The sequence below is a fragment of the Phyllostomus discolor genome, chromosome 6, assembly GCF_004126475.2.
Source record: "Phyllostomus discolor isolate MPI-MPIP mPhyDis1 chromosome 6, mPhyDis1.pri.v3, whole genome shotgun sequence".
Lineage (NCBI taxonomy): Eukaryota > Metazoa > Chordata > Mammalia > Chiroptera > Phyllostomidae > Phyllostomus > Phyllostomus discolor.
Genome location: NC_040908.2, coordinates 41,859,122 through 41,872,693, shown reverse-complemented (window position 1 = coordinate 41,872,693; position 13,572 = coordinate 41,859,122). Strand labels below are relative to the sequence as shown.

General features: G+C 32.1%; 1 protein-coding gene across 5 annotated transcripts in view; it reads right to left on the bottom strand.

The window, feature by feature from the left end:
- EHBP1 (EH domain binding protein 1) overlaps positions 1-13,572 on the bottom strand; it is a 359,202-nt gene that overhangs the window by 3,041 nt on the left and 342,589 nt on the right. For all 5 annotated transcript variants that reach the window (XM_028515836.2, XM_036028025.1, XM_028515835.1 and 2 more), the window contains 2 exons: positions 5,750-5,849; positions 4,581-4,654 (listed from right to left, as the gene is read on the bottom strand). In XM_028515836.2, coding sequence (XP_028371637.1) covers positions 4,581-4,654; positions 5,750-5,849 — 174 coding nt within the window. The remainder of the gene's footprint in view (positions 1-4,580; positions 4,655-5,749; positions 5,850-13,572) is intronic.

Sequence of the window (13,572 nt, the reverse complement as noted above, 5' to 3'; positions counted from 1 at the left end):
TTACTATGGAAAGGTATTTTTTCTAACCCCCCCAAATTTTAAAATAATAATGAAACAGGAAAACTGAATAAAAGCCCTATCTATCATAATTTTATTCTTTGGATTAAAATGCTACCGAGTTTCAGGAATGCTGGACAATATTCTAATCTAGTTCTTGTTCTTCATCAGTCTCATTCTATACAACAGATATATTAATAGACTTCAGGTTGGGAAGATCTTAAAGGTCATTTAGTCTAATTTCAGGTAACTGTAGTTCTAGAAATGTTAACTCAGAGAAAAACATGCTAAATTTATAAAAGATGTATAACTGAATTTTATAATTATTAAGATGGTTAATTTTGATGACTACCAATTTTTCCACTCCAACAAGAAATCATTCTGATTATAAGCTTTAATTTATAATTATTTCTAAAACATTTTGATAAGAGTTTTACAACTGGAAAATTTTCCCCACCATACACTTAAAAACTATAGTTAAATTGAAAAATATAAAACTTTTTGAAATAATAAGAGTTTAACAGACGCATAATTTCTTAACTAAATTATCCTTTCTCTGCACTTGACCAGTGATTTAAAGGCTTTAATTAATAATAATAAATATCAAGATTTCCTTAATTTTTTAAAATAAGGCTTTAATAATATATATATGAGGGAAAACATTTTTAACCCCTGAAATAAAGTAATTTTAAAAATCTTAACTTTTTCTAAGCTCAATTTCCCATAACTGAAACAAAAACATTTTAAAGTTGTAAGTATTAAGGTACTTTTCATCATTTCAAATTTAATTGACATGTTAATTTAATATGTTCCAGCATAAATAAGATTTTTCATAATAAATCTGTTATTACTATATTAATATCTATCTACAAAATATTAGTTATTATAGAGAAAATAGCTATGTGTAGTGAGCACATTTCATATTAGAAAAACTATTTTTTCTTTGGATTTGCTTTTCATGGGAATAAATTTATATACACACATAATTATCCGACTGCTAGTTTGGGACATTAAGTAAATCATCTTGATGGTTTTTTAAAAAAATTTAGTACCTTTAAAACTGATCAAGAGTCACATAAGTCTAAATTTAAAAGTTAAAAAATTCCTTTTTAAGATAGGTTCAACTAGACAATGTCATATTTTAAAAACTTGTTTGTAAGTTTATGTGTTACCTGTTACATGGTTTAAGAAAGTATTATTCACCTATAACTCCAGTCACAGCTAGCTAGATGCACCGACTTTGGGTTGGGCAGACTACAACGTGCGTTCTGATTAATTTAAAGATTCCAGTATACTTTTGCTACAAAAGCCATATCCTCTCACAACAAACAGGATTAAGTTCTGATGCTGCATTTGAGCCAAAGAGTTGAAATAAAGACATTCTGTTTATGTCCATGTGCACTGAACTGTTTTATTAATTAAAAAAAACTCTTTTTTATATATAGGGCCAATTATTTATTCCCTGATTCAGTTTATTTGCTGAAGTTGATAATTACCTTGGAAAAAAAAGCAAAAGAAATACCTATAAACACTTTCATAGAAAGGACCTAAAATTCTTGTAGTAAACCTTCCACCTTGCCACTAAAAATAAGCCGGCACTTTGATGAAAATTAACACTAGTTTTGTAAAGAGCACATTGGGGGATTGCAGTCAAGTCTTATCTTTAGTTCCAGTCAACTAGCAATCCTGAAAGAGTTTGCATCATCATCAGAGCAGGCCATTTGATAGGATTCTACCGCTGTACCTAATCAATCTATGGAAGACTGTGGTTGTGCTGTGCAACAAAGCTAAAATAGATTTACAAATGGGGTTTTAGGGGATAAGCTCCTCCACAGGATTACATATTGATTTTAAATATAAAAAGCTTATCATATAAACCATAACTACAAAAATAGTGAACCTATGCATAAATCCCTTTAGAAGAGCACCCACTTCAAACTCTAAGCCAAGAATAAATCAAGATGTACAAAATCCTAGAGAAGATCCATTTCTTGTGCAGAAAATGAACATACCACTTTCTAAAAGCCCACCCCAATGTGTACAGAAATGAACCTATCTTTCCTGAGGGGGCATTAAATAATCCGGAACAAAAATAACTATAGGAAAAGTATCTGAAAAATGTTTGTTAGCTTAAGGGATCCTACAACTTAGCTCAGTAGAGTGAAACTCCTGCTATGAAAAACACCTCAGGGGGAAAAAAGGCAAAAAGCAGGCCGAAGTGAGTATAGATTCTCAGAAGAATGGATGTAGTGAATATTATTATTATTTTGCTCTCAAACCAAGCTGTTCCTATTCCTTTCAATGTGCTGTGGCTATTAATATTGTGTGCTTTTCTCGCGGTGAATGGTTTCAGCAGATTTATTTGAAAAGATTTTAGTTTATTTAGTACAAAAACCATCTTATGGCTACTACATAGGAGAGGTGAGAAAGAACAGGAATGAACTTTAAAACAAAGGAAAGCAAAGCAAAACCAACTAGTGTTGCTTGTTTGTGTGTTTTCCTGTGGTGTTTGTACATTCCAAATGACTACTGAACTAACTGCATGTGTGTCACGTCCATTCTAAGGGTTGGCTCAGAACTGACCATCTCGATGGTCAGTGTCTCTCAAGGTCAGCCCATTTCTCGTAATGCCCAGGCTAGTGCCACAGTCCTCTCTCTAAAAAAGTGTCTTTATTTGTAATCAACAGGCTGTTTCTTTCCTCCAAGTCTCGTTCTCTCCGCCCCCCCCCCCCCCCGTTTTTTTTTTTCCTCTCAAGCAGCATCAGAAACTGGCTGAGAGATTTAAGGCACAACCACATATTAAACAATGTAAAACAAACCAGAGTTTGAAAAAGAAAATGTTATTTTTTTCCCCTCTTAAAAAATACGGCTTTCTACTGGTGTTCCATATGTACAAGAAGTGCAGGCAGATAAAAATGTTATATTATTTAAGATTGTAGGTCTGGTATGTAGGGATAGGATCACCAATAAAACTGAGATCTTTTATATGTGTCACTGCCCTCCTTTTAAAATGGTATTTCATAATAATATTGGTTTTAGGATAGAAGTAATATCTGCCTTAAAAGTCAACTGTATTGTATCAAGCCGTATTTTGGGGATGATTTCATTTACTGCACATGAGGGAGTGGGCAAATTTTTTTTTTTAAATTTTCTGTATTGAGTGTAGAGTATAATGAATCTATATATAAACTATATACTGAATTATATGTTATGCATACTATATGTAAATATACATTTTAAATTGCACACACATATATATACCATATAAATATTATTCGCTGTACCTACCTTTTACTATTTAGCGTTACAATCTCTTAAAAACTATGATGACTACAAAAATTACATACAGATGAAAAATACCAGTTAGTATACTGGTACATTTCATTTCAATGACAAGTTTCACAGAACTTCTTAAATAATTTTGACAAATTTTATAGTTATTTTCAGTGGTATAATTTGACACATTTGGATTGCCACTTGAAGGAAATTAGCTATCTGAAACCTTTTAAAATAAGTCTGATTTCCAAATGAGGATATGTAAGTGTTGTTAGTCACATTTATCAAGTGAGATTATAGGCCATAAAACTAATTAAAAATAAAACTTCTATAAATGTGTAAGATACTATTTAGATAAATAGCATGTATTTTATCTAATAACAGTATTAATTAAAATGTTTTAAAACTATATGGTTTCATTTGTCTTCCCTTTACAAACTTAAACTTCCAGTTTTTGAACTAATTAGAATTGCCTTATTATAGATCAGGTACCTTATCAGGTAAAGAAGGAAATTACCATGGATAGTCAATGGGTTAAGAGGTCAATATAGAATAGGAAAATCAATTTGCATTGATTAGACAAAAGGTCCATTTTACAGAGCCCAAAGGATTAGCTTTTAAGCAGACAGACATCTTTAACTATGAAACATTTTCAACTAAGTATAAGAACAGCATTCTAAAACACCCAACAATTAAAAAAAAATCTTATTAGTATATGCCATAGTTAAACTAGCTGATGTTTACTGATATTATGAACCACGCTTAGGATTAGTACATAATTCATTTAAAGCCTTTATGAAAAAAGTGTGAAAGTGTTTCATTTTACATCTTATGCCAATCTTTGCCTGAATAATCATTTAATAGGAGGTGGAATCTTAAGAACTATAGTAGACTATATAGTGCCATTTTTCAGGGTTGACATCAATTAAATATTAAGGTAAAATTTAGAGTCTGAATGTGAAGAATCAAAATGATAAATATTTCTCACACGTGCCCGGTGAAAACACTTTAAATTGCACACAGTGAAATGTAACTAAATCATTTAACTGTATTTTTCATTTTATTGACATTTAAGCTTACTGACAAACATTAAGACAATTCTGTGTTTAATAGCAGGCATAATGATTATCTATCTGAATCAAGGTCCTTAGGTTTGATATGACTAATGTTTTTTGATTCTAAGGCATTTGCAAATTCTGTAGGTCTCTAGTCAGACCACACCTAGGGAGACCAGAAGTGTATTATTAATTATTACACTCGTGACAATCGACACCTCACATATCTCACTACACCACAGCATTTCTTACCTTCAATGGCTAGCATTGCCCGCAATTCCCGATTCAGCAGCTCATACCGTCGTTCTAAATCATGTTCTTTTTCCCTAGGCAAGTGGCAAAAGTTCATCAATATGCTAATTACTAAATCATTAAACACTTAAAAGAACCTTTAGGTTACATTGATTTTAGGACTCATAACTGACTTTTCTCTTTAACTTTAAGCTACTCCAAACAAATGATACACAAACCTAAAACCTTCCTCAGGTTGAATATTTACTAGGGCTATTATTTTTCTCCTTCAATTTTGAATTGCACAGAGGTGTATTTTAATCTGCAAATAAGTAGGCTCATTCTTCAAAGCTTCTTGTATTAAGTGCCAGGTATAAGACTATTTTGTAAAATGGTTTTCATACTTTACAACACTCTTTAGTCTAGAATTCCATGTGCAAATACAAGAAACATGACAATACTGATAAGTGCAAATTTAATATGGTAACAATTAAAAATCTGGGATTAGTTAACTTTTGTACTTCCTCATAACGCTTTAATCAAGTTCAGACATAGCAGAAATGACAAAAATAGCTGTTCTCACGAAAATAAAACACCAGTAAGCTGGCTCCTTCCCCAACTAGGTGGCACAATTAAGAACCCTGCTAGTTAGCAAAAAGGAACAAACATTAAGTCCTATAGTAAACTAAATGCTAAGGACTAAGAATGCTTACATTTGGTCTCATCTACATTTTACTGTAATTTTTACAGTCATAAAAAGGTCACTTCTCTGTAACTCATTCATCTTTTATCCCAAAATTTAGGGTAACATCATCTGTAGAAGAGAAAGGTGTTTTTGTTTTTATTAAGAGTTATTTAATTTTTGACTTAAAATTTGATGTTAAATAAATTTCTGTTTTTTCTCCTCTAAACCATTAATATATACCAAACCTCCTTTTTGTGTACAAAGCTTTATTTCTTAAATACAACAATTATTTATATTCACTGGCTTTCTGTATAATAAACTTTTTTAGTATCACTATTTAAAAATTCTTACTGTTCAGATGAAAATTGGTTACACACTATTTTTTCATATAAAATAAACTATAATCTCTAAGGAAAGAAAAAAATTAAGCCTAATAAATATGAAACCCCAAAAAGCCTAAGATCCATCAATGTCGTAGGGAAAAAAAGCAACTGTGAGTACTTACAGGAGGGAGAGCTGGTTCATTCTCCTTATTAAGGCATTTTTCTTATTAACCAACATAAACCATTCCTGCATCATAGCTTCTTCTTCTTCTGTATTCCTTCCTGTAATTCAGAAAGAGTTATTTCTTCTTATATAACATTCAGAAGCAAATAATAGTTTAGCAGAAGTATTGTTTTTAACATGCAACATTTCAGCTACCCCGATAGTACAAATAAAATGTTTTACGACAATGTAAGATTAAAGTCCAAGGCCTGAAAAAAGAAATCGATATTTAAAAATTCATAATCTTCTAAATTCAATCTTCTAAAGCTGGTATTATTCAGAATGTATATTTCAGTCCCCCTGAACATATCTATAGACCATACAAAAGTGTTCCAACTTTTAAATCCTCCCCAGGGGCTGATTTGTTATTATATTTCAATGAGGAACTCATGGCGCTGACAAACATGTGGTCATGATAAAAAAAATTTAAAAATCATTATGAGAATTACAAGACTAGCAGGAAGATCAGAGAAGTCCAGAGATTTTGTGAAAGCTTCTACGTGTAACAACTTGAATTTTTCTTAATTTTCTCTCCCAAAGTAAACTAAAAATAAAGTACATATACCATTCTGGAAGTCATCATCCCTAACAGGGTAAACTCTTGCAAATTATTTGAAATACGTTGTAAATGACCAGGTTACAAAAAAATGCCTATAGCTGTCTGGAAAAACACATTATAATGAACATAATAATGTCAGTAAATCAGAAAACATTTGAGCAGAAAGATGATATAACATTTTACATGATAAATTTACTAATTGCACATTTAAAATTCACTTTTCCTAATATTCACTCCATCATCTACACCACTGCCCTCCCCCAAAGGCCATTATATCAAGGATTATAATATATAGTACGTATGTGGTATTATTCATGTAGAAGTAGACCACAATCATGCTAAAAAAAATTAACCCCCTACCTTGTTACCTACTCTCCTTTCAAATTAATTGTACCTAGTCAAATTTGCAATTTTTTCCTGAATTTTACCCATTATTGATTTATTGTTTTGCTAGGCCATTATTTAATACTTCAGTCCACCTTCTGTATAGATTCATAGGGTTAATTTAAATAACAAATTAAACACCCCAGCTAAGACTCAATATCCCAGCTAAGTCTCTAAGTTTTTTTCTTTTTAAGCAAGGTATTTTTTTACATTTCAAACACATTTAAAAAATTCACACAGTACAGCAGTATAATTGAGTAAAAAGTCAGGTCCTCTTTCACCAACCTCACCCTTCCCAATTCCTCACTCTACTCCCCTTCCCCAGAAGTAAGCACTATTACCATTTAGTGTACCTCCTTGCAGACCACATAGCTGTCTATCACACACAGACATAACTCATGTATAGATACAGACAGGGTTCTTTTCTTTAACGTAAGTGAGATCATATTATACAGGGGTTGGCAAAAGTAGGTTTACAGTTGTGATTACATGAAACAGTTTATTCTTATATTATTATTTATTATTATATTATTTATTGACTTTATTATTATAAACCTACTTTTGCCCACCCCTGTATATTGCCCAGTGATGTACTTTTGTCATGCTGTTTAAAGATCTACTTCATTCTTCTTAATACTTGCATAAATTATGGATATACCATTTAACTATTTCCACATTGACAGAAATATGAAGCAAAATTTAGAATGAAAATAGAGTATAAAGAGCTGTTTTGGGTGCAAAAGATTAAACATATACTCCAGAGAATCCTTGTAAAAATAGATATCTGTTGTTCATCACTGGGGAGAATAGTGAGAATATGGGTCTCTTCATTAAATGCTGTTAAAACTTTATGTTACAGAGCAGACAGGATAGATTTTTTTAAGAGTATGAACAAAAATCTTTATTGTTTTACAGTATTTTTAATCTCTCTTTTAGGGTAGCTGGTTTTGTATTCACTTTAGACCATGTGATGTCCTGACATTAGTCATGTGATATAGGCTGCGATAGGAACAAATCCCTGGGTAGCAACAAAAGAAGAAAGAGTAAAAAGAAAAAGCTGAGAAAAAGCTTGCAATTTGGAAAAAGGCCAATTGTGCCCTGGTGAAGGCCTTTTTGATCACTGAAATCACACATGTGTGCAATATTAATAGGTGCAGTTTTTATGACATTTTACTTTCTGATTAAAGACTTAATTCTTGTGTTCATAATCTAAGTATCTTTTAAAAATACAGATGTATTAAAACTTTGTTTTGCATTTAACTTAACCTATAATTGAGGCTTTCAGGGAATACTAGAAGCAACTAGCCTACTCTTAAATTAGCATCATTTTCTTCAATGGGAGACTGCGTCTTGACAATAACAATATTGATGTGGTACTATGTTATTTTCAGTTTGACTCATGCCTGTGATTTCTAGGTAAGACTGAAAATCCCCCTCCCCTAATTGTTAGGAAATAACTAGTAATATAAGAGTTTTATGTTTCAAAAGGAAATAAGCCTAACAATAAGAAATATTTAAAGACATATTACATATTGCTACAGAGATTATATAAATTAAATGAAAAAACCATAGTTAAGGTTAAATCAATTATGTAACTCCTTATCTGAGATGGTACACGATGATGGAAATATATACTTAACCAAATAATAAAAAAATTAAACTTTTTCCTAATACATCATTACACTATTGTTTTTAGGGATTTAAAAATTTTTAAATTTAAAAAGCTTTTAAAAGCCAGTAAGTTGAACCATTACAAATTAATCCTGACTTTAATAACTGGTTAAAGACCCCTTTAGCTTTATAAGTAACAAAAAATATTAAAGCCTGTGATCACAGTGAGCTTTTTTCATTTCTCCTCTAACCATTTGTTATTTAATCCAATACTAGTAATCCAATTTGTCCATCAGACTTTTAAAGGGCAGAATGCAACTTCCTCAGCTTAGACACTTTTCAAAGTACAATATATTTTTCAAATGAATGCTGGATGTTTCATTTTTCCCAACTGTTCCTAGCTCTAATGCATGAGGAAAAAAAAGAACAAGATGAACATTGTTCATACTGATTAAGTAAGAGCTCATTAAAGAGCTGTCAGTGCAGTACTTTGAATATGCATGAAGCATATAATCAGATCTAGTACCGTCACTAGAGGAGAATACGGTAAGTACAAAGGATTGATTTAATTACTTAGAGTGGGCTGTGGTGGTAAAGCAGTCTTGTTAGTGCAAAAAGAAAAAGAGGCTGTATTCTGGCACTGTTAGAAAAAAGGCAGTTTTAGCTTCTGCCACAATACATAATCTCAGAATAAAGCACTTTACATTGTAGCTTAAGATGAAGACTGTCATTATTTTATAAAATGGCCATAAATCATTTTTTGTTTCACTTTACATGATTACTTCTCTTTCAAAATTATGTTTGATTTGTACTTACCATTACATTTACCACTACATTATCACCTTACAGTCAGACACTGATATTTCAATTTTTTTTAAATTTTATGAACTGAAAAATTTAAGACATGTACTATCAAAGACCACTTTGAAATTCAAACAACGTCGAAAAACAAGTCAGTGTGCAGTTAGTAAAATGTGAAAGATTGCCTGAGTTATATTTTAAAACACAATACCTCATGTTTATTATAAATATATAACCATTAAAAATATCACTGTAACATTACTTTGTTTCCTTATAGACTTCTGTTTATTCTGCTTCCAGGAATGCAGTGTCTTTTCTGACAACAAAATGTCTTCAATTAATGTCAGTTTTGTCTTTTAATCAATTAGTGTAGCTGGAATATGACTTGTAAAAATTGTTAAATAATCAAGAATAATGATAATGGCAGGAAAAGTAACTATGTAAATATGGCTTCAAATCATTCTTCCTATCACACAGTTAACAAAAACCGCTTAAAAGAAAGCAGCATGATACAGAGCACTACATATTTCATACATGTTAGTTGACTAGAGTAACTACTTTTATATGCTATTTCCTCAAAAAAAAAAAAATTTAAAGTTAAAGTTTAATTTCATGCAAGAATTCACCCAGGATTTGCATATAGTTTTCATTTATTTTTTCGGAAGTAGTGTTTTCAATGAAAATTTTAAGTGAATAAGAGAAGAGTGATATCAAAAACCTAAAATCTTGAAACATAGTTTGGAAGATTGTGTACCAATTAACTTTCCTAATTAATCTTTCACCATAAAATTATCTATTTACAAAGATCTATTTTTAGATAGCGAATTCTTATATAAATGCAAAATAAGGGACAATTTTAGCTAGAAAAAAATAGGAAAAAATGAAAACACAAAGAAGCAGACTGTTGTACATATAAACAAACTGAAGATTTTCCACCATGAAAACATTAAAGAATGCTGAACTCTTGCCATAGCCCCATAGCGGAGATGGCTGACAGTGATCAGACATGGCCCTTAAAGGGCACATACAGCAAACACAGCAAAGCCAAACCAAACATCAAAACAAAAAAGTTGCCATTATAAATTGTCCTGATGGTATGATTACATGAATATGACCTTTGGAAGACATAATATATTACAATAGAGAGACACATGAAGGTGTCTAACTAACTGGAAAAACATTCTAATAACAAAGGAAGTGAAATCTGGCTGATTTATCTAACATATGAGAAAGATGAATTTACTGCAGTTACGTGGAGTCATGAACACATGCACTCCACAGCCAACACTATTGCAGGGCTCTAGTGCCCCAGTTTTAGAAAGTATTTTAAACTTAAGAAATAGAACTTTAATATAAAAATAAATTTTACTATATAAGAAAACAGCTAATAAATGTTTCTACTCCCAGAATATCCTCAAACAGCAATCAATATAAAAGAAGCTAATAATAACCTTTATTGATGATTTCAGCAGCAATTGTCTTAAAACTATTTGCTTAGCATGATGTATTTATTATAGTTTTAAGAATATAAACTTTGGGAGAAATCCTGTCTCCTTTTGTTTAAGTACATTAAAACTAACACACTCTCAAATTAAACACACCTTTCATTTACTCGTTTAGTAAAACAATGTGGAGATTCAGGGTAACATCTCTGTGCAGGTAAGTTCTGACCAACTTCTATGTATATACTTTTTACAGGAGGAGGTAGAGGAAACTTCGCCAAAGTACCAACCCCAAACAAACTTATAGGTTAAGAAGAAGCCATTTCTCAAGGTGGAAAACTAACAACATTCTTCTTGTACCAACTCCTTAGTAGAGTGGAAGAGCCTTTTTATGCCAAAGGTCAGTGCTAGATTTCTTAAAAGGCAAACTAAGCACAAACTTAAGAAAGATAGAAAACAAAACAAAACAAAACAAAACATGGAAGTAGGCTTCATGGGAAAATTATAAATGATAAAATTCACTATATTTATTTACAGTTTAGTATTTTAAAAATTACCTATGGGATGGGGTTGACCCCTAACTAGTGCTAAAAAAGCCTTTAAAGGCACTAATATAACCCCCATTTCAGGTAATACATGATTATCTTGACTATAAATAGATACTTGGCTAAAGGTAGAAAACACTTAGGACAGAACTCTGAAACTATGTTTTTAAGGTACATTTAAAATATTTTGTAAAATGGAATGGAATAAGTTAGAGAGTCACTTTTATAGGCATCATTCAACCAAATGGACTGGATTCTACTTGGAGAATCAATTAGGCATCCTCCACTACCGGGAAAATGTGAATGTGAGCCATGCTTACAGATAGAGAGCGTCCCCAGCCACTTCTCCCCTCTCTTGAAGCCCTTTTTGTTTGGACTGCACTTGGCAGACTCCTCTCTACCCCCTCTCTGTCCTACAGCCTTCTCACAGTCTCGTCATAGAAATGACAAAAGAGTGGCTCTAGAGGTGACAGACATTAATGTTGAAGAAGACCATGAAGCGCTGAATAAATTACTTGAAAACTAATAACAATATTTTCAGATTAATATATTTTAAGATACATGACTTTAAATATGTATGTACTTGTCCCTAAATTATATATTACAAGAGATCTTTCTAAACTTTTATATGTTCAAGTAGGTCAAAATTTCTGGTGGGCAATCTTCTTATTGAGAGAATAGGCGTTCATTTTTTTTTAGGTCATTTGGCATATAGCTTTACATCGGGTGGTCTGGGACACAATCTATAATTTAAGTATTTTATGGAAAAGCACCTGACTCATAATGAACATTAGAATAAAGGCCTCTTGTAAATAAATTAAGGAGTACCTTTATGAATGTTTACCTACATTAATCTCTAGAAACTTCTTGGATACACTATAAATTCTGGTAGGTCCAATTTATTTCCATCTATAGTTTTTGTGACTGGTTAGATCTGTCCTTCTGAATGTGATGCAAATAAGATGAACATTAAGTCTGTATCCATAATGGCTTTTGTCCAGTTTGGTTAAAAAAGTGGACTGAGTCCCTTAATCTTAGACTAATTAATCTGTCTGAACTTCAGTTTCTCCATCTCTGTAAGAATAACCACACTATTTACCTCTTATGGTTGTTAGAGGAATTAAATGAGAAATGTAAAGTCCTTAGAATAGTACTCAATGATGATGATAATGAAGAGGATGACGATGACATGTGGTAAGCTAGGAACTGGAGATACAAAGATGTGGTCCCCTCCTCAAAAGCATTCATAGTCTAGTGTGGAGACAGGCACATAATTAGGAATAGCTGGAGGGAGGGTAAAATCTAAATTCTATGGACACAAATTATATTTCCAATCTTTGTTAGTTGTACAAAGTCTACAGTAAGTCACTGGTCACAAGCAGGATAGGTGAGAAATGTGGGTGAATCAGTACAAACTCATCTCTGCAGCTGGAAAAACAAAGTGAATGCCCTAATGGGTCATCACTGTCACTGGTGCAAAGGAGAGACATCCAGAGCCATGTGACACAACAATGTGGCTATGCTCCAAGTAACGACAGTCTAGTTATTTGCAGTGAGTTTTAGAGATTTAAAAACAAAGTAGATCATGGATATTGCTTAATATTAAAAAAAGGTAAATATTAAGACTAAAAATTATGGGCTAAAAGAACAGATCAAAAAATTTACTAGTTATCAAAATAAAGCTAAAAAAGAAAATGACAATTGCAAGTATGAACTGATGTAATTTTAAAAGAAAATCCTCAACAAAAATCAAATATTTATAAAGTGTCCTGGCTAGTATGGCTCAGTGGATTGCGTGCTGGCCTGTGAAATGAAAGGTTGCTGGTTCGATCCTGGTCAGGACACATGCCTGGGTTGCAGGCCAGGTCCCCAGTTCAGGGTGTGTGAGAGGCAACAGATGGATGTTTCTCTTACACATCGTTGTTTTTCTCCCACTCTTTTTCCCTCCCTTCCTCCTCTCTCTGAAAATAAATAAATAAAATCTAAAAAAATAAAATATTTATAAAGCAAAAAGCTTCACTGAGAAAGCAAGTTTTCATCACTTTTACAGAAAAAGATTTTGATGTTAAAACAAAGTATCTTTGAAATCGGTAATATAGATAAGATAGCTGATTTACTAAATGCCAAGTGAGAAGAACAGATTCTGTTCAGAGTATAGATTAAATACATGTAATTTTAAAATATAGATGGACAATCCAGGTAGATATGCTCCAAAAGGGCTTTTCTTTTTAAAGATTTTATTTATTTGTTTTTAGAGAGAGGGGCAAGGGAGGGAGAAAGAACAGGAGAGAAACATCAATGTGTGGTTGCCTCTGGCACATCTTCTATTGGGGACCTGGCCTGCAACCCAGGCACGTGCCCTGACAGGGAATTCAACTGGCCACCCTTTGCTTCACAGTCTGGTGCTTAAACCACTGAGCCACACAAGCCAGGGCCAAAA